At 39.9% G+C, this 22,627-nt stretch overlaps 2 protein-coding genes across 4 annotated transcripts; one reads left to right on the forward strand and one right to left on the reverse strand.

The window, feature by feature from the left end:
* Window positions 1-1,478: 1,478 nt before the first annotated feature.
* On the reverse strand, window positions 1,479-7,665 carry LOC121368906 (inosine-uridine preferring nucleoside hydrolase-like). Its single transcript, XM_041493665.1, has 5 exons — window positions 7,457-7,665; window positions 6,995-7,166; window positions 5,479-5,595; window positions 4,246-4,385; window positions 1,479-2,097 (listed from the first exon to the last, which is right to left on the reverse strand). Exons 1-5 carry the CDS (start codon window positions 7,637-7,639, stop codon window positions 1,774-1,776), a joined length of 936 nt encoding a protein of 311 aa, XP_041349599.1. The 5' UTR covers window positions 7,640-7,665; the 3' UTR covers window positions 1,479-1,773.
* Window positions 7,666-17,839: 10,174 nt separating this feature from the next.
* On the forward strand, window positions 17,840-21,327 carry LOC121368905 (gastrula zinc finger protein XlCGF17.1-like). Of its 3 annotated transcripts, none has more exons than XM_041493663.1 (2): window positions 17,840-17,965; window positions 19,409-21,327. In XM_041493663.1, the coding sequence occupies exon 2, from the start codon at window positions 20,191-20,193 to the stop codon at window positions 20,971-20,973; it is 783 nt and encodes a 260-aa protein (XP_041349597.1). In that variant the 5' UTR covers window positions 17,840-17,965; window positions 19,409-20,190; the 3' UTR covers window positions 20,974-21,327. The 3 variants fall into 3 exon arrangements, with proteins under 3 accessions (XP_041349597.1, XP_041349595.1, XP_041349598.1); XM_041493661.1 differs by having other exon boundaries at window positions 17,865-18,118; XM_041493664.1 differs by lacking the exon at window positions 17,840-17,965 and adding an exon at window positions 18,756-18,892.
* Window positions 21,328-22,627: the final 1,300 nt, after the last annotated feature.

The following is a 22,627-nucleotide window of genomic DNA, read 5'->3' on the forward strand; positions in this document are numbered from 1 at the left end:
CTTCGTTTAAATAAATAAATAAAATTATCTATGTATTGTTCTCGGACACCAACGCCGACTAACGTACCGCATTAACGCCAGTGTGACTGCATCTGATTTAAATACACCAAGGGAGCGGCACGTACCCCAGTGGTAAAGCGCTCGTCCGCTGCGCGGTCGGTCTAGGATCGATTCCCGTCAGTGAGCCCATTGGACTATTTCTCGTTCAAGTACACCCACCCACTGGTACATCAAATACCATGGTTTGTGCTATCATGTCTGGGATGGTGCATATAAAAGATTCCTTGCTACTAATGGAAACAAATGTAGCGGGTTTCCTCTCTAGGACTGTATGTCTGAATTACCAAATGTTTGACATCCAATAGAAGATGATCAATAAATCAATGTGATCTAGTGGCGTCGTTAAACAAACCTTTAACTTTGCATACACCAAGATCACGGTTCACCTTTACGTCGCCTATTGGCGTTCCAGCCAGTGCACCACGACTGGTCTATCAAAGGCCGTGGTATGTACTACCCTGTCTGTGGGATGGTGCATATAAAAGATCCCTTGCTGCTAATCGAAAAGAGTAGCCCATGAAGTGACGACAGCAGGCATCCTCTCTCAATATCTTCGTGGTCCTTAACCATATATCTGACGCAATATAACCATAAATAAAATGTGTGGAGTGCGTCGTTAATAAAACATTTTTTTCTTTCCTATTGGCGTTCTAGGGACAGTGTGTTTGGACTTGTATTGTAATCTGATAGCTGCTACTATACTTAAAGCTGCTGTCTCAAGCATAGCCTTAACATTTAAATCTGAGAACCTTTAGTTGTAGGATCGAATCCTTTCAGTGGACTCATTCTCTGATATATTTTTTTCCAGTTCCAACCAGTGCTCTAAGTTAGGTGTGTTTAACGACGCCAATAGAGCACACCGATTAATTAATCATCGGCTATTGGATGTCATGCATTTGGTAATTCTGACTCGTAGTCATGAGTGCAAACCCGCTACATTTTTCCTAATGCAGCAAGGGATCTTTTATATGCACTTTCCCACAGACAGGAAAGCACATACCACGGCCTTTGTCCAGTTGGGGTGTACTGGTTGAAACGAAAAAAAAAGGCAGTAAGCTGAATGGATCCACCGAGATGGTTATATCCTGCAACGCAAGCACCTCGAACGAGCACTCAACCGACTAAGCTAAATCCCACCCGACCAGTGCTCTACGACTGGAATATCAAAGGCAGTGGTATGTGCTGTCCTGTCTGTGGGATGGTGCATTTAAAAGATCCCTTGCTGCTAATGGAAACATGTAGCGGGTTTTCTCTCTAAGACTGTATGTCAGAATTACCAAATGTTTTTAAAAAATCAACCATGATATTTGAAGGTGACCTTCCCGAGCCCCAAGAATAACTTAAGGTCAGTGGCGTATTCAGAAAGTCGTCAGCACGTTATCAGTTTGACTGGTACCATCGTCGTCTGTCACATCACATTTATCTGACGTTAGTCGCAGAAATCAGTCTAGCGAGCGACCTTTAACGGTCGTCGTTTTGAACAAGCCACAAGATTTGGTCCACCAGACATCAATGATGGGTCCATCAATCAAACTGAGAAGTCTGACTCACCTAGTGGCTTTCACGTTTATTTTATTTCCATTGACACAGTTAGTGGCATGCTCGTGTTCTGCCGGGGGGGGGGGGGGGGGGGGTGTTGAAACATATGGTATATATGATCAAAGTGGTCTGTTTATCTATTTCACTGTGAATTGGCCATTATTATAATATGCATTACATCAACATATTGAAAGTCAAAGTGGTCAGCTTCTCTATGTCAAACTCTCTGATGACACGTATATTTGGCGCCATATTCAGTCGTCGTCGATAATCTATGATGACCTGTCCTCGGGTCAAACGACCGCTCAACTCGATCTCGGCGAATACATCTTCTGTCTTCACGACGACTGAGTTGTCTAACGCTGTCGCCATCGCGACGAGGTCGATAGGCAGCATGCCATGATAATTTGCACGATACAACTTGGTACTTTTTTCAAATATTTTCCCAACGAACACAGATTTTGGTGTCCCCAAGTGAGTGAATTCGTCGTACGTTTTCTGAAAGAAAAGGAGGAAAAGGAATGTTTGTTTAATGATACAATTTAATCAACGATTGTGGAACAGATTGTAATTTTACAAAATATGGTAATTGTGACAAAGTATTTAGAGTAAGAGAAGAATGAAGGTGATAATATAAAATATCTTACCCAAGAGAAAGACACTTGAGGGTTAAGCGGCTTTCAAGGAATGAGGGTAATATAAAACATCTTACCCAAGAGAAATACATGTCAAGCAGCTCCCCAGGAAATATGGATAATATAAAACGTCTTACCTAAGAGAGAGACACCTGTGGGTCAAGCGGCTTCCATGGAATAGGAATAATATAAAACATCTTAGCCAAGAGAAACACACGTGTCTGTCAATCTGCTCCTACGGAAATAGGGATAATATAAAACGTCTTACCCAAGAGAGAGACACTTGTGGGTCAAGCAGCTTCCATGGAATAGGAATAATATAAAACATCTTACCCAAGAGAAACACTTGTCAATCGGTTCCCAAGGAACAGGGATAATATAAAACATCTTACCCAAGAGAAACACACTTGTCAGTCAGTCTACTCCCACGGAATGAATGTAATATAAAACATCTTACCCAAGAGAAACACACTTGTCTGTCAAGCGGCTCCCACGGAATGAAGGTAATATAAAACATCTTACCCAAGAGAAACATACTTGTCTGTCAAGCGGCTCCCACGGAATGAGGGTAATATAAAACATCTTACCCAAGAGAAACATACTTGTCTGTCAAGCGGCTCCCACGGAATGAAGGTAATATAAAACATCTTACCCAAGAGAAACACACTTGTCTGTCAAGCGGCTCCCACGGAATGAAGGTAATATAAAACATCTTACCCAAGAGAAACATACTTGTCTGTCAGTCTGCTCCCACGGAATGAATGTAATATAAAACATCTTACCCAAGAGAAACACACTTGTCTGTCAAGCTGCTCCCACGGAAATAGGGATAATGTAAAACTTCTTACCCAAGAGAAACACACGTGTCTGTCAATCTGCTCCTACGGAAATAGGGATAATATAAAACGTCTTACCCAAGAGAGAGACACTTGTCAATCGGTTCCCAAGGAACAGGGATAATATAAAACATCTTACCCAAGAGAAACACACTTGTCAGTCAGTCTACTCCCACGGAATGAATGTAATATAAAACATCTTACCCAAGAGAAACACACTTGTCTGTCAAGCAGCTTCCACGGAATGAATGTAATATAAAACATCTTACCCAAGAGAAACATACTTGTCTGTCAAGCGGCTTCCACGGAATGAAGGTAATATAAAACATCTTACCCAAGAGAAACACACTTGTCTGTCAAGCTGCTCCCACGGAATGAAGGTAATATAAAACATCTTACCCAAGAGAAACATACTTGTCTGTCAGTCTGCTCCCACGGAATGAATGTAATATAAAACATCTTACCCAAGAGAAACACACTTGTCTGTCAAGCTGCTCCCACGGAAATAGGGATAATGTAAAACTTCTTACCCAAGAGAAACACACGTGTCTGTCAATCTGCTCCTACGGAAATAGGGATAATATAAAACGTCTTACCCAAGAGAGAGACATTTGTGGGTCAAGCAGCTTCCATGGAATAGGAATAATATAAAACATCTTACCCAAGAGAAACACTTGTCAATCGGTTCCCAAGGAACAGGGATAATATAAAACATCTTACCCAAGAGAAACACACTTGTCAGTCAGTCTACTCCCACGGAATGAATGTAATATAAAACATCTTACCCAAGAGAAACACAATTGTCTGTCAAGCGGCTCCCACGGAATGAATGTAATATAAAACATCTTACCCAAGAGAAACACACTTGTCTGTCAAGCGGCTCCCACGGAATGAAGGTAATATAAAACATCTTACCCAAGAAAAACATACTTGTCTGTCAAGCGGCTCCCACGGAATGAAGGTAATATAAAACATCTTACCCAAGAGAAACACACTTGTCTGTCAAGCTGCTCCCACGGAATGAAGGTAATATAAAACATCTTACCCAAGAGAAACATAGTTGTCTGTCAGTCTGCTCCCACGGAATGAATGTAATATAAAACATCTTACCCAAGAGAAACACACTTGTCTGTCAAGCTGCTCCCACGGAATGAAGGTAATATAAAACATCTTACCCAAGAGAAACACACTTGTCTGTCAAGCGGCTCCCACGGAATGAGGGTGATCATCTTGTTGAGATCTCGCAGGCAAACGTCAGCACTTTCAGGATCAAGGAAAAAGTTGAATTCCGCGCTTCGTGTTATATTTCCTCTCCCTTGATTAAGAAAGACAATTCTGATTAGTACAATGACATTATTAATCATATATTTCTGAAGATACCAGAAATGGGTGTAGGGGTGGGGTAGCACTATCTACTTGCAGTGTTTCTGCAAGAAAGACATTTTTGAGTATGGCGCTGTGACAGTCAATAGGGGGTATGAGGGTCCCCCACTAGAAAAAAAATGGGTTAAGTTCAGTGTTAGGGTCAAGAAAATCATACAGTAATGATAAGAGTAATTAATTTTGTCAAAAGGTTAACTTGAAAAAAAAAACCGCTTATGTAGGCACGTAGGCACCCGAGGCCTTGGAGTGCCTGTGACTTTCACTGGGGGGGGGGGGGCGAAAATGTACGGGGATTTTTCCTACTCTATAGAAATAAAGATAAAAATATGGCTTGTACCCTTACCCCCAATAGATGCTGTGACCTCCAAACTAGCGACTGCCCCCCCCCCCCCCCCAAAAAAAAATATATCGTTCCTACGGGCTTGTTCTAACCATTGCATCTAGACAGTCATTGCACTTTCGTTACATTTTATTTTTAAACTCTCCTTCCTCCCTCCTCCTCCGCCGCCGCCGCCCCCAATAACTACACCACTATCACAACATTCGTTTAGTCTGCAGACATAAACTGGCAAAAGGAGTGTGATTTAGCTCAGTCGGTTCAGTGCTCGCTTGAGATGCTTGCGTCGTAGGATCGAACCATCTCGGTGGATCCGTTCAGTTGATTGGGGTTTATTCTCGTTCCAACCAGTGCACCACAACTGGTCAAAGGCCGTGGTATGTGTTTTCCTGTCTGTGGGAAAGTGCATATAAAAGATCTCTTGCTGCATTAAGAAAAATGTAGCGGGTTTCCTCTTATGACTACGAGTCTGAAATACTAAATAGCATGTGCTTTAGTGATGTTATTAAAAACAAAACAAACTTATTTTTTTTAAACTTGCAAAAGCTGATCCTCCGACCCATCTATCAAACTGTGGACAGAGAGGGGCCCAACTTTCAATTCTCCCTTTCTCATATATCCCATGCATGTTCACAGTGGGGACATTTAAAAACATATGTGAATGCATGCAAATATGAGCGTCACTTGCCTTCAACATTTCCACCCATTACAAAGACTTCTTTAAGTTTGTCGCCAAAAGACGGATCGAGACGTATAGCCAATGCGACGTTGGTCATCGGACCCAGTGTTACAAGAGTGATCTCCCCTGTAATTACAAATGTAATAAAATTGTCAGAAATACATTTTAAAAGACGATACGATACGATACGATACGATTACGATACATTATGATATCATTACAAAACGATATCATACTATTTGATTTTAGACGCCACGCCATGCCACACTAATTATTCTAAAATAAGTGTATTTGTTAAATACGTTGTCAAGTAAATACTATTTTCGTCCCAAACTAAGTCTTATTTATATTAATATTGAGAACATCGTCTTTACAACATTTTAAAAGTTGCTAAAAGTTGGGGGTTTTTAGATCTAGGGCGCAAAGTAAAGTTTCGGGGGGGGGGGGGGGGGGGGTCCGGTTATGCTCCTCTGTAAAATTTTGAAAACTTATGGAATAACTTTCCAAGATAACAACTATGGGCGATTCTTTGATAATTCCTGGGGTCTTTTCTTTTTCCGTTCGTAATTAATGGAGAAAACCGGCCTCGGTGGCGTCGTGGCAGGCCATCGGTCTACAGGCTGGTAGGTACTGGGTTCGGATCCCAGTCGAGGCATGGGATTTTTAATCCAGATACCGACTCCAAACCCTGAGTGAGTGCTCCGCAAGGCTCAGTGGGTAGGTGTAAACCACTTGCACCGACCAGTGATCCATAACTGGTTCAACAAAGGTCATGGTGTGTGCTATCCTGCCTGTGGGAAGCGCAAATAAAAGATCCCTTTCTGCTAATCGGAAGAGTAGCCCATGTAGTGGCGACAGCGGGTTTCCCCTCAAAATCTGTGTGGTCCTTAACCATGTCTGACGCCATATAACCGTAAATAAAATGTGTTGAGTATCGTTAAATAAAACATTTCCTTCTTTTTTTTAATGGAGAAAATAAAATAATTGAAAGAAAGAGCCTGAGACATCTTTTTATTTTAATATAATAATAAATATAATAAATATAATAATAATAAGTAATTAAATCTATCTGCGTCTTCCATCTGATTATCCTCTTGCTTAATAACGCTAAGTTCGATGACCTTCAAAAAACTATGTTTATAAATTAAATGATATCTAAGCCTGTCATTTATTTGGGCTGGGGAGGGACATAGCCCAATGGTATTTAGCGTTCGCTTGATGCGCGTTTGGTTTGTGATCGATCACCGTCGGTGGGCCCATTGGGCTATTTCTCGTTCCAGCCAGTGCACCACGACTGGTATATCAAAGGCCGTGGTATGTGCTATCCTGTCTGTAGGAAAGTGCACATAAAAGATTCATTGGTGCATTAAAAAAAAATGTAGCGGGTTTCCTCTGACTATGAGTCAGAATGACCAAATGTTTGATATTCAACAGCCGACGATTAACGAATGAATGTGCTCCAGTGGTGTCGTTAAATGAAACGGGTTAACCTGGCCAGAACTGGAGGAAAACTAGAATTATGTACCTGCATATTGATTAACCAGTCGCAGCAAGGCCAGCACAGCATGTTCTGACTGGATTCTGCCTGTGTCAACTGGTTCTGGCCAGTCGCAGTCGCCCATTCCATCACGTCCGTAATGAAATTGGTGTTCAGATTGAGTCAGTATTGATTTTTCAACACCCCTATAAACAGGAATCTGAAGGTAGAATTATATTTATTTAAATTCTAAAGTTAAACAAAGAAAAAAAAAGACACTAAAAACATAAACGTATTTGCTGCATGTAGTTTATATTTATGAGCAGATCCCCATTTCTTGTCTTATTTATACGTTGTAGGTGACAGAAGACTGCATGTCCATCTTTGTATCTCTATATGTCTGCATCCCCCCCTGTCCGCCTCTCTCTCTCTCTCTCTCTCTCTCTCTCTCTCTCTCTCTCTCTCTCTCTCTCTCTCTCTCTCTCTCTCTATCTCTATCTCTCTCCTTACATCTGACTTGCAACACAGGTCGAGAACTCTCAAAGTATTTTTGCAGACGTTATCTATGTTGCTGTTTCCAAACACGCAAGTTATGGCCAAGACATCTACGTCCGGTTGCTGCAACGCCAACATTATCGCCAAAGCGTCGTCGGAACCAGTATCAACGTCGATGATAAGTTTTCTTCTCATCATGGTTTCTTTAAAATTAGACGATCCGCTTCACTATAAAGAAAAATAAAGTTTGTTTAAAGGGACTGTTCCGACTTCCCTGTTATTATACCATGTTTCCGACTAATAAAGCCCTTTCAATGACAATAATTACACTTTAAATCCAGTTAATTGTGTTTCTGTCGCCCTAATGTTTGTAATTTGATCGTCCATATGTTTGTAATCTGATCGTCCATATGTTTGTAATCTGATCGTCCTAATGTTTGTAACAGCTTACATTTCTTTCTTTTTTTCCCTTAATATATTTTTTTTTCGTACTTTTAATGGGAGATATAGATCTAGTTTATATTACTACAAAACGAAGAATGTCTAGAAACACATTGAATATTGATTACATTGTATATTATGTAATAGTAATCATTAAAAAGGCTCGACATAGTCGGGAAAATGTTACAATGGCAGCAAATCCAAGACAATTTCTTTAACAACATGCACATTTCAAAATACAGCTAACTGTTGTCTAGCATACTAGTATATATACGGTTATTTCGACGCTTGGTCGCAGAGAAAAAGAAGAAGTTTGTTTTGTTTAAAGACACCACTAGAGCACCTTGAGTTTTTAATAATCGGCTATTGGATGTCAAACATATGGCCATTTTGATACAGTCATAGAGAGGAAACCCGCTACATGTGTTTACATTAGTAGCAGGGTATCTTTTATATGCACCATCCCACAGACAGGATAGCACATATCACGGCCTTTGGTATACCAATCATGTGACCCTGAGTCTACGCTACTTTTGAAACGGTGGAAACACGTCAAGTCTTCAGAATCAAAGAAATTCAATGTCCAACCCCGTGCTAGCAAGACTATGTGCAGCATTCTCTACAGTGCATTAATCCCTATCGACTCTATACCTCATATGTCCACATTAAGGGTCACTAGTACGCTAATTTGTTTAGGTGTTTGCGTCAGTCAATCCGTTTAAAACGGATAGGAAACCGGTCAACCACCCCTCTGGTGATTGACGAAAATGTACCAGCTCACACGGTGTATGTTGTAAAGGCAGCTCTGCGAAACTGAATTAGAGTTGTTGCACCCACCCTACCCCGGCTATGTTATTCCAAGACTATCTGGGTTTTGATAGTCTTATCCATAGCTCTCCCCTGGTGACATGGTAGTATGTTAAAAGGGGCACGTCTTATAGGGTGTATACTACCAAATCAAATTCCCATAGACGACAATAGTAACATATGTGGCTAAAACTCCTACCTGCAGCGTATCAATCAACATAAACGCCACGGATATAAATACTACCACCCCTCACACTTCAAGTGAATCAGAAAACATTGGGGGTCAAGCTGCTCGTTTCTGAGATAACGGGTAGCGTCTGTGACTACCCTAGTTCCGCACAAAATTCGAGTACTTTTTTTTACAGGTACCCCATACATGTTTCAAGCACAAGGCTATTTGACACACTGGTACTAGATGAAATAAAATTGCATTTTTTTTTTTACCCAGATGAAACTATTGTTTTTTTACAACCAACACACTCACATTTATAACCAATCACAGGACTTGTGGTGTTCACTTCTCTATCAAAAGTTGGGTGCACCTCGAACTTTGACCCAGCCGGAAGTTATTTGGTTTAGTACAATCTGTAAGGCTTAATCATACTGGCAGAGGACATAGTTACTCTGAATACGTAGCCGCATTGACTAAATAATTGATATAATGATGTTCATCAATTACAAGAAATATTAAAATTTAAATTAGTTGTGAGGAATATACCAGAAGTTATGACAGAACAGTCTCAGAAAACAGCATGAATGAATTTAGCTTGTATAATATACTAGATTATTACTAGCACTATGACGGTCACTGAGTTTGAACCCTACCAGATCACTCTGAAACATGTGTTTCAAACAAACCCATTGTTTTCAAATTATATGAAAGAATTGTTAATTTTCTAAACAGCAAATTTCAATCACATATTCTATGAAAATCTGTATATAGCATTGTTAGTATGATATTAGTATGTCAAGAATACTGTGATGAGTGCTTAATTTTTGTGAAATCATTCTGGAAAGTGGTTCAGAATACATCTAATTGGACTGGAAGCACGTGTTTTAATATTCCTCACCCCCAAAAAACATAGGTTTTGATACCCAAATCAACTCAATGTGTGAATAATTGGCAGAGATATGGTTTTGTTTAATATCGCGGCAGCGATCTTGGAAAATGACCGCGATGCAAAACGCACGCAGTTTTGAACATGTCATCGGGTGGTTTCATGATCCCCACACCATAATGAACAAGTCTAGCCATGTGAACTAATGTTACCCTGTCGGTGTAAAATGAACGGTTCCTAGGAACAGTAGTCCTATCGGACCTCCAAAGCTTAGGAACCATAGTCCCACCCGGACTTTCATACCTGGTTTATTTTCTTCTTTTTTTTCCTAGGACTTGTATTCCTATCGGACTTAAATTCCTCCTACACAGGTACCCCCTTATTTAGGTTTGCCTGTGTGCAGTACTACGGTTACGCTCTTGTTTTCCAATAGTTAATGCTATGGCTTACCTTTTTATTCCTGCTTCTAATTTACCTGCCTTACAGTCATCAGTTCTAGCTCGTTCTACCTAAATTATCGTTCTTGAAGCCTACTCAAATAACCTGTTAATTAGTATGCTATTAATGTATTATTCCACGCACGATTTGAGTGTGAGAGTGCATAACCTGTTAAAGAGACAGACCCTAGTTTCAACCCGTGAAATTAAACATATGGATAAAGTTACATTTGAGTGAAACATTAGTCTGTGACTTTGAAATGGTGAATACCCTCTAAAAATAGATTAAAACTCGACTCCATAGATATTACTTTTCAGACGCGCGTGCGTTTTTAAAATATGAGAAATGCATTTCGTGATATTAAAAACACCAGGATGACCAAAAACACTTCGAATGTACGGAAATGAATAATGTAAACAATAAATTGTTAGTAAAGTATGATTTGTGTTATCAAAAACGGCTCTAATAGTCAAACATATGCCTTAGTGTTTAAAAACTAGCGTATGTCCGTCCCTTTAATGAAATGTAACATCTGTTTACTGACTCAACGGAGTAATAATTTTATACGCTGACTAAACGTTATATTTACTGCCATTTTTTCAATTTTAAATACCTGTTAAATCTATCAGACATTTATAAAAGATCCTTGGTGACCATGAAATCAACAAAATACATGTAGTATGTTTGCCAGGGCACTAAATAGGAAATGTTTTATTTTACAACACACTCAACACATTTTATTTACGGTTATATGGCGTCGGACATATGGTTATGGACCACACAGATATTGAGAAAGGAAATCCGCTGTCGCCACTTCAAGGGCTACTCTTTTCGATTAGCAGCAAGGGATCTTTTATATGCACCATCCCACAGACAGGATAGCACATACCACAGGTTTTGATATACCAGTCGTGGTGCACTGGCTGGAACGAGAAATAGCCCAATGGGCCCACCGACGGGGATCGATCCTAGACCGACCGTGCATCAAGCGAGCGCTTTACCACTGGGCCTGCCAGGGCACTAAACTATATATATATATATATCGGAAGGGTCGATCACACCGCAACGCTCGAACCAAAAACGAAGTCCCGAGTGTTTTGTCCAGTAAACCCTTATATTAACTGATGATGGGTCGAATACGTCCAGAGTCGACTATAAGCCTTCGCTCGAACTAAATTATCGGTCCCGTCTGTGTTATTAGCTATATTTCCCTCGAACTGATGATACATCAAATATCAAATGGAAAACCACCGAAAAGGACCAACAGTTGCCGCGCTTGCGCAGTTGGTTATTACAACCTTTGGATTATAATAATTTAGGCGGAACGAGTTATAGATGGATCGGAGAATCACGACAATAGCCAAGCAATCCTTTCTTTGCCATACCTGTCATGTTGACTGTTTAGCCAGCAGGGTTTTTACCCGTTACTAGTGCAAATATTGAAAACGTCAAATTGACAAGCATCGGTAAAAGTCTTTCAAGTACAGCTAGTGTCATGGTGCCTTTTCGATGAACCGTGATACCAATCAAACAATTGGCCTCGGTGGGAAGCGTTACTCTTAACACGTCTACCAGACCAGTTTTCAATGATACTCGGCTGTCATCACTTCAGCAACCACACATTTAATTAATACCGACAAGGGCTTCTGCATCACACAATCGGAGTAATTTCTAATAAATCCTTTCACTCTGATATTTTGTTATATAACACATTGATGAAATTTTTAAGTTTGCAGTTACCAAAATAATATGGTAACAGGTCGTTTCGCCCTTATTACTAGTTCACCCGAGTCGTTTTGAACAGGGTTGATTCGTACCTCTAACCGAGTCGTTTCGCCCCATGTTTCGATTCGCACTAATTTTTATTTTATTAATAAAGTACATTTAATGTATATAATATGTATCTAATGCTTTCGAGACGTTTTGGCCCCGCTACACATTCGGCCCCAGACGTTTTGGCCCCATAACCCTGGTCGTTTCGGCCCCGATTATTGTTGATTTATAAATTAAATTATTCAGTCACTTGTGTTTTGTTATTAAATTTTATCGTAAGTATTGCAATTTCTTTCTCTCGTTCTCTTTCTTTCTTTCTCTCTCTCTCTCTCTTTTTGTGATTATTACTTCTTCTTTTTTTAACTGAACATAATATCCGAGTGTTAAAGAATAAATAAGAGCCAACCGACCACAAAGAATGTTTTCAATGCGGAGCACTCACTCAGGGTTTGGAGTCGGTATCTGGATTAAAAATCCCATGCCTCGACTGGGATCTGAACCCAGTACCCACCAGCCTGGAGACCGATGACTTAACAACTGCGCCACCGAGGCCGGTAGGTGAATTGAAAGTAGCATCATTAAGACATGTTCTAGTTCAGTTCAGTTCAACTTTATTTTCGTGCTTATATCCCATTAAAGTTCAACCAAGCTGTCATGGGCACACATCTCAGTGTTCTAGCATTTAAAAGAAACAGCAAAAAGACATATGGATGCACAATTCCTGAACCTAGTCTGAGTTGTTTCTGATGGCATCGTGGGTTAAGTAAGTTCTGTCTTGTATCACTCTCTACCGCTTGAATCGTTAGTGAAACAATGTTAAAACGTAATTAACAAACATGAAAGTCTAAACATACTAAACGTAAGTTTTGCTTCCTTATTTTATCACCATATCATTTATCAGTGATATTCTACATGAACGCGATGACGTACATGTTTATGTGTGTATGTGTGTGCGTGTCACGGTGTATAATATGTACGAAGGCCTGTTGTATGTATGCGCGTGTGTGCGCGCGCGCAATGAATGTTATTTGACAAATTAATGTTACAAATTTGTATTTTATTTATATTACTACCGGTGTATGTGACAATCTAAAGTGTCACTATACCAATTACAGCATATATCTGTATACACGAAAACTAGATCGCCGTATATTGCATTAGGGACCGAAACGGTTTGGGGCCGAACATGTACTAGGGCCGAAACGTCCTGACACCTGTCTAATTCAACTTTCTAACTGATGTTACAAAAATATCCGATGTTGACCGAATGGTTCGGTCGAACTAGCCAATGGGTCGAACACTTTCTTGAGCATCGACGGGGTTCGAGCCAACGAGATTCAACTGTATATATATATATATATATATATATATATATATATATATATATATATATATATATATATATATATATATATATATATATATATATATATATATATATATATATATATATATATATATATATACAGTGAAACGTCGATAACTCCACCTTCGATCTCTCGATCTGAAGCGACGGTCCCGGCCGAATTGCTATACAAACTAGTAATAATGACCTTCGAAAATTCGATAAAATCGATCTCGCGACCTAATTCTTTGGTCCGGCCATAAAGATTTAATAAAGTGTAAACCACTAAAACTCGACGCGTTTGGATTGATCAAACTGTCGTTGCCGATAGTATTTTAAAGACAAAATGTATTGTCAATCGTGTAAATCAAGCGAAGCGCGCATGTCTCGGGTGGTCTTGGCTGTCGAGGATTAAGGTGATAATATTACATCTGTAATTCTAATAATAGATCGCCGACTAAGCGGAACGAAATGATCCTGTGGTTGGTTGTCGGTGTTCGTACACGGGAGAGAGCCTCGCTACGTAATAGATAATGACAGACACAGTCTGGTTAACTTCAAATAGCATTTGTAATAATTGTTACAGGGCCGTAGCTAGCAGGGGGGCAAGCATTATAGAAACTTAAAGAAAATGAGTTTTAGGCTATTAACTACTCAGTTGCCCCCCCCCCCCCCCAAAAAAAAAAAAAAAAAACATCCTAGCTACGGCCCTGTGTTAGCGATGTTTGTTTTTGCTCTCAACGGCGTGAATCATGTCAAACTTTAGCTTTTCTATTTATGTATCAGTTAATGTTTATCAATTACCAGTCATTTAGTTATGTTAAAAATGTATACATCACAGTTCGAGAAATCTGGGGAAAGACCCGGTAACGTGGGGATAGCCAGATCGGCTTTAAAAACGTTCTGCTTTCTTGTTATCCAAGCAATCTCGCGTAGGGCCCAGAAATGTGGGTGGGTGGCCAGATTGAAGAAAGAAAGTAGAGGAGTGAGCGTAAATAATTTTGTGTAAAACAAATTTGCTTAGTGTTATTTGGCATTCAGTGTTTTATTTATTAGTTAAGTTCCGCCATGTTTTGACACATTATGTAAAATACGTCAACGTTCATTATATCATTTACTTTCTGTTACTTATACATGTATATGTATGTAAATGCCTTTTTTCTGTCAATAAATAAATGTAGCCTATATGCCCAATCATATATTTCAAATTCATCTGGGTTATCTTTTTTGTTTTGTTATTTACTTACTTTTACAATATACGCAAAATGAATCTACAACAGGCGTCGAAGATGCCAACAGCTGGGGTGGGGTGGTATGGGATGGGGTGGCGTGGGGTGTGGTGACAGTGATATATTAATTCGCCTTTCAACTGGGGATGCATAGTTTTCAGAGTTCAGAGGTAGGCAGCGAAGTGCACACTTTTTACAATATTAAGCGAAATCAATCAGCTGCAATGCAGTTTCAAATTTGAACTCTCATATATTAATTTCGAAAACTCGAACTCCCTGAAGTTATTGAAGTTTGACTATATATATATATATATATATATATATATATATATATATATATATATACATATATATATATATATATATATATATATATATATCATTATTCATCCGACATCAATATTTCTCAATGCAATTACTGTCATATATATCCTGTTATACCTATATCACTATTAAAGAGTAGCCATATATTCATGAAATACATATATCAACAAAACGGTTGTTGCCAAGCAAAAGGTATTCGATTTTTAAAATACACCATGCTATGATAAATGGTCAAACAATGTACACCCAGAGGAACCTTCACCTTTAGCACCCGCATTACCCAGTCGATGAAACTGGTTACATATCAACATGAATCGGTTGCACGATATTAGAAGGTGTTGGCTTCATCCCACATGGAGTAGTTACTTGTGGAAATAATCTAAAGATTAATGTTTCAACTAATCAACATCCGTGACAATTGGATGCGGCAACAAATTGTGTAGCCTCTCTGCTGACTTATCACCATCAACATTGAAGTCACAAAGTCTAATACGTTTAAATGCTTCATTGAAGTCTTCAAGCAGAAATGAATGATTATTGATTTTGCAACCCGTTATATCATAGCAACAGTATCAGTGCCTGGAAGGGCACTGGCTACCAAATGGCATGCAAGCGGTTCATGTTCATTTACTGTTGCAATCTTGGATTCAAGCAATAATAAAATTATCATTAAATAAAAAGTGAATGTGAGAAATGAATTCCTTGCACATTAAAACCCTGTATTTGAAGTATAAATTATTGTTTGGGGCAAAAATAGAACGTAAGTTGAATTTATGAATAATGTTTACGCTTGGTGGCCGTTTTTATGTTTATCTTGAATTTAAATAATAATGCAATCGCACAGCAAGATGTTGTTCCTTGGCCCATAAAATTCAATTCCTAAAGCCCAGTTCTCACTTGAACGATTTTTCGTACAACTGCGGTGCGACTAAAAGATTGTACAGCCGTGCGATTCCCGTACGAATTACCTAGGGTCCCCCCCCCCCCCCCCCCCCCCGCGCAGTCTCACTTGTGAAACTGCCATGCGACTGCCTTTCTGCACCGGGCTCGCCACATACGCTCGCATGAGATTTGCACAGGTTGCACGACAGTTGCACGAAAGTCTGATGGATGTCGCACGGGAGTCGCAGGGGGTCCGCTGGGAGTCGCACATCTCGGCTCCCTTAAGACTCACGTACGACTCCCGTGCGACCTATCATACTGCCGTGCGACTGCTGTGCAACCTCTATGCGACCAATGCGAACTGTGCGAACCTAGAGACAGCCGTACGATAATTTTAAACATTTGAAAAATGTCGCACCGGCATGCGACATGTCCGAAATACACACGACACCCCTACAACGTGTGCGAATCATCAACATACTGCCGTGCGACTCCCGCACGCCCTGTACGATTTGGTGGTCGCACGGAATTCGCGTAGAAAATCGTTCAAGTAAGAACGGGGTTTAACATCGAAATCTTTTTCTAGAGCATGTAAAATTTCATAATTCCAATATCCTCGTTCTGGCTGCTATGACAGCGGCCATCTTGGATTTAAATGATGATGTGATGAATATAATAACTGGGAAAGGTGTGTGGACCATGAATGCTGTATATCGTACTATTAGGATTTTTTTTCTCAAAACAAATTCATATCGTTAAGAATTTTGAAGAAATTCATAGAAATTTAATCATTTCAAAACATTCTCTCTGGTTACTGCTACACAGTTAGGCCAAATAAAATAAAAAGAGTTGGTGATCGTCCTTTTGATCACACAAATCAGGATGGGGGGGGGGGGGGGAGGGTCTGTGAAATTTTTTATAAAATCCTGGAGACCATTTTGTTTGCGGGAGTAGCAGCCAACAACGCATGCGCCTGGATGTTGTAGTTCCTTCACTGACCGCCAGATGGACCTGGTGATGGTTTAACCCATTACGGTGCTTACGAAAGTTGAATTGCTGCTATCTCGACGCATTTTTAACAGTTTAACACAATAAAAAATATAATAAATTCAGGGGCGGGCGTATTTTTCAGGTACGGGCGGGGACGATCACCAACTCTTTTTTTATTTATTTGGCCTTATGGTTACAGATACCCCCAAAAAATGTGCAGTGAGAACTGGCGAGTTTTATGTGAACGATATAATATTGTAGGTCTAAGAAACAATTATCTTCGAACAATAAAAAGAAAGCGTCAAGATGAATATGAACCTGGGTTGTTTGTGTTTTGTGTGTTTTATTAGATGAAACATGAGTTCAGTGCAAAATTACTACAGTGATTACTACAGAGATGCTCAGGAACTAGATAGTTAAAATCCCACCTCTAAGAGCAAGATTTCGAAGAGAGATATGATACTTTTGTTAGAGAAACACAACATTGCTATTCCAAAAAAAAAAAAAAAAATACCACCAAAACCCTACTTTATGACATCGTTAAAACTAATAAACATCACCAGTATGCAAGGTAGACCAACTAATAAAGGCTCGTCGACACGATGTTTTCTGTTTACCACCGTAGGCCTATCATTGTGATCTTAATCCAGTCGAAATGGTGTGGGCCTTTAGAAGACAGAACACAACCTTCAAGCTAGCGAACATTGAAATGCTTGCAAAAATGCAAAAATGACAACACGGGCTAAATGTGTAGAAACAGTTAAAAACGAAGTTGAGCCTGTCTATTGGTCTAAAGATGGTCTAAAACATGCAACTTTAAAACCTACTATCGTGTCTGTAGACTCAGACTCAACGACTCTGTCCCTTCTGTCGGTGATGATTCAGGCGCGGATCCACGATTTTTTAATAGAGGGGGCCCGAAACAGTTTTTGAAAATAGAATTTAAAGATCTTTGACAGGTGAACGGGATAACTTTGCATTTTTGTGTATTCTGTAATATATATATATATATATAGTCAATTCATCGGTTCCCTTTTGACGCAAACGGACTATATCTGAAGTCCGTATCTAATAACCTGTGGCGTGTGTACAGGTTTCCCGTTTAGGTTTCGGGAGTGATTTTCCTTTGAGCGGAAATACAGACTTGTTCGAGAATATATTATGTTATATTTTGCTTAAAATCTCTTGTAACTACTAAGAGGTGAAATGACACGAAATATACCGGTAGCTGAGTCTGGTACGCTTCTTGTTTTGGTTTTGTTTCTGTCTTCTACCTACGTTATGACAGTCTCGGATGTCCGAACATGAATGAGCCTGGAAGCAACCGAAGCAAAATACCGGACTGAAACAAAAAACCAGACAAATCACAATTCGGACCTATTTACAAGAAGTAATACTATTATGCCATATTTGTGTTGGTCGCAGAAAAAAATCCACCTTTAAAAGCTTACAGAAGCAAAGTAATTAAAAATGCCTTTAAAAAGTCATTGAAAGTTATCAAATTGTGTTGATAATAAAGTGTAGGCCTATGAACCCTGGACCACTAAATTGTAATTTACAGTGGTGCAAACTTGTTTTAGGAGCCTACGTAGGGACTGGTCTTAACACAAGAATACAATTATAACCCAGTCAGGACCCGTAATAATTCAAAGGCTCCAGGACGTAGCTGCACTTGGGGGAGTATGTAGTAGTGTCAAACACACACACACACACATACGTGCTCTCTCTCTCTCTCTCTCTCTCTCTCTCTCTCTCTCTCTCTCTCTCTCTCTCTCTCTCTCTCTCTCTCTCTCTCTCTCACACACACACACACACGCACACGCACATTCACTCACTCTTTCTCTCCAACTCGCACACTCATTCATTCACTCTCTCTCTCACACACACAAACACACCCACACACACGCACCAAATGTTGAAATAACCATATGTTAGACACCAAATAGTCATACTTTAAAAAGTGCTGAGATGTCGTTAAATAAGCACTCCTTTTTTTTTTTTTTTCCTTTCCTTTCACATAGCGCAGCTTATGTCAATACAGAACAATCGGCAATACCCATTCCTGGTGGCCAGGCCACAAATCCAAGTGACGACCATTACACAGGGTTCAAAACTCGTCAAAAAACATGGTTGCCCAAAACATAATGCATGTTGGCAAATTATGGTAAGCAAACCACGAGCAAAATTTTAATGTGGAATACAAATATATATTAATAGTGGCTCATATGTTATAGCTCTAAAGAAGATATTATTTGGGCGACTAACACGATTATTTTTTTAATATTTAAGTCACCCAAACAGGACATTGGTCGCATTTAGCGACCTGGCCATAGGTCGTTTGGAGTCCTGATTACATAGTCTTTGCTTCAAAAAATACATTTGTGTATTCTGATGTTGGGGGTAGGGGTGTTTTAAAATTATTTTGTCATACATATACTGATTATAATCTTAAAACTATTTATACCTAGGTTTTCCTTTGTTTTTGTTATTTTTTAAATTGTGAATATTTGATCAATGGCAGCTACATATCTTGTCAATCAAAGTAGCTGTAGTTTAGACAATGTCAAGGTATATTTTTTAAAAACAACAACAAACAAACATTTCTTTTCATTCTTTGATTAAAGTTGCTTCATGCATTTAAAAGTCATTTACATTGTCTTGTTTTTTCTTTTCTTTCCAGCAATAAACCCGCACACGTGCATGGTTAAATGAAAAGGGTCAGTCCAAGACTGCATAACAAGACTATGCTGGTTGTAGCAAGGTTGCATAACAATGGTGGATTACAAAGAAGTAAAACCAGCCAGAGTTATAAGAGATACAATCTGGTCCAAGCAGTAACAGCTTGTCTAAAGGCTGGTTGTGGAACCACAGCATCAGAAAAATGGAAGAAAATTAAACATAGTGAATATAGAATGTATAGCTTTTCATAGTTTGTTTACAATTACAGTGAGATAGACAGTACTGAGGAAGTGGACTGACAGTAGCTCTTGATTTATCATATGAAATATGTTATGTCGCCAATAAACATTAAACAAAACAAACATTAACGTAACGTTTACTTAGTGTTTATCAAATATGGATGATCACAAACAACAATTGCTGAATTATTCAGCAGAGATAGGCAATGAGTGTTGGTGGGCATGTAGGGGTATGTTGTAGCATATCACTATCAGACTAATATAAATACTGATGGGACTTGAACCTACTAAAAATGTAGTAGGTTTCTTCTCTAAGACTATGTCAGAATGACCAAATGTTTAACATTCAATAGTCAATGATTAATAAATTGATGGCATCTAGTGGTGCTATTAAACAAAAACAAGCTGACTTCAAACGTACTGCACTAATTCGAATAATGTGTCCACTGAGTCGTTAAATAAAACATTTCCTTCCAATTCGAACGCACCGATGTTATTTGATAGGATTTAACCACTCGGTCAATCATTACCTCTATTGAGCAATATGTCCCTCAATGCTTTCAGTAAATTATTTGAATGTGAGGTCTGCTCACTGCGTTTCTCAGATCTGTACGATCTAAAGCAGCACGTTCTCACCCATAAGGCCGCGAAACCGTTCAAATGTGACGTGTGCTCGAAATCGTTCTCTCGCAAAACCATTCTGAAGAGTCACCAGTTGATTCACACGGGCGAAAAGAGTTTCACGTGCGGAATCTGTTCGAAATCCTTCACCTACAGCTCGAACCTGAAAACGCACATGTTGACCCACGTCGCGGACAGAGTCTACAGATGCCACGTCTGCTCGGACAGCTTTCCGCAGAGGAAGGACGTCAGACTTCACATGCTGAGCCACATCGGTCAGACTCCCTTCCAGTGTGAGATCTGCTCAAAATGTTTCGCGGAGAGGATCTTTCTGCAGCACCACATGCTCACGCATTCGGGCGAGAAACCCTTCACTTGCGAAGTCTGCGCCAAGTCCTTTTCAAACAAGTGGAGTAAGAAGTCGCACATGCTAGTGCATAGCGATGAGAAACCTTTTAAGTGTGACACCTGCGCCAAGTCCTTCACGCGCAGCCACGACTTAAAGAAACACGCACTGATTCACTCGGGAGAAAAATCCTTCAAGTGTGGAGTCTGTCTGAAATCGTTCACGCAGAGCAGCAACCTGAAGAGTCACATGTTAAACCACCACACGGACGAAAAGACGTTCCGATGCGGCGTGTGTTCCAAGTGCTTCGCGCACAGCGAGACTTTGAAGAAACACGTTCTCACGCACACCAGGCTCTAGTCGTTCAGATGCAGCGTGTGTTTCTAGTGTTTCGCGCACAGCGGGACTTTGAAGAAACACGTGCTCACGCACACCAGGCTCTAGCCGTTCAGATGCGAGCTCTGCGCGAGGTGTTTCGCGCGCAAGTCTCGGCTCACGGCTCACACATTGCTCAACCAAACCGCAGAGCAGAGTTTCAGATGCGAGACGTGTTCGAAGTACATCTAAAACGTCACGCTTGGACCCACGAAAAGCATCGCTCACAGGACCAGTCGGGTAACGCTGATAAAGACGTGATAAATATGGAATGGATTGGCACTGGCGTAGGAAACGGGGGTAAGGGGCATGTGCCCCCCCCCCCCCCCCCCCTCCCCACTTTTCAGATACATGTATTTTGCTTTATATTTGCTTTATAATAGTGTAAAAGTGTGTAAATATAAAAGTGTGCCCCCTCTCCCCTTTTGGCTCCTTCCTACGCCACTGATTGGGTGAGGGAAGTCGCGCACAGGCCCGTAGAACCACTGGCGTAGCCACGATTTTAGAGTGGTGGGACTACCCACATTGTCTAAGTCAATGTTAGGCTATGTAGCGATAGGAACGTATATAAGGTGTAATTGGGTGGTAGTATCGTAGGTGGTGCATAGCTCTCTTCTGGCTACGCTAGTGGTAGGAATCGGGTTCCGTATTCATAAACGTACTTAAGTCAATGTATGATATTTATCGACATGCTTAAAGTATGTATGTAAGTATCATACTTTGATTTAAGTACGTTTATGAATATGGAGCCTGGGGCCTAATTCACTAAACTCGTAACTTTGTGATCTCGCAGTGCAATGCTAAAAGACTTGCAAAGAGGATGCTTTGTTGTCTAGCAGAGCCTAAGAGACCTTTGTAAATTAGGCCCCTGGGCCCAATTTCACAAAACATCGTAAGCCTAGCTTTGCACGTAAACGTAAATCTACGACTAATCCACAATTTTTATTACTATTATACAACAAATATAGTTAAAAGTACACATATTTCATTTTCTTTTGTCCTTAAAATGCTACATCTCCCGTACTGATGTAATTTTCCGTGTGAAATTGATGCCAAACACATGTAAATGTATGTCCGGTATAACTGCTAGTCGCAGACGTAAACTTAAGATGTTTTGTGAAATTGGCCCCAGGGCGGTAGCGAGAAGCCCGTGCGTACCCCCCCCCACCCCCACTTGATAATATCAAAATCTGGATCTCGCCCCCCCCCCCCCCCCCCCCTCCCTAGTATAGATTGTGACCCTCACTTCCAACCTCCAGATAATTATGGTCCCTACGGGCCTGGCCGCGCATCCCCATTTTCCAGAATATATGGCCCTGTAAATGTAAGTTGAGAGTCCTTCAACAAAATACATCTACACAGGCAATTCCCACTCATTCCCATCCCCGTTCCATAGTCCATTTACATTAATCGTTTATTTATTTATTCCTATTTGGTCAGTCAGTCTAGTTGTACATCCAAATATAAACATGTGGCTAACTGGTGTGCCTTCAGTGGAATAAATTATATTTTATTCAATACATTTTCTTTTATATCTTTGTTTTCTTTTCATTCTTTTTTCTTCTTTCTTTTTTTTTCTCTTTTTTTTTTTAATGAATTCAAGAATAATAATATGTAAAAGGCGTATAACCGATGGTGT

Source organism: Gigantopelta aegis, chromosome 3 (genome assembly GCF_016097555.1).
Source record: "Gigantopelta aegis isolate Gae_Host chromosome 3, Gae_host_genome, whole genome shotgun sequence".
NCBI lineage: Eukaryota > Metazoa > Mollusca > Gastropoda > Neomphalida > Peltospiridae > Gigantopelta > Gigantopelta aegis.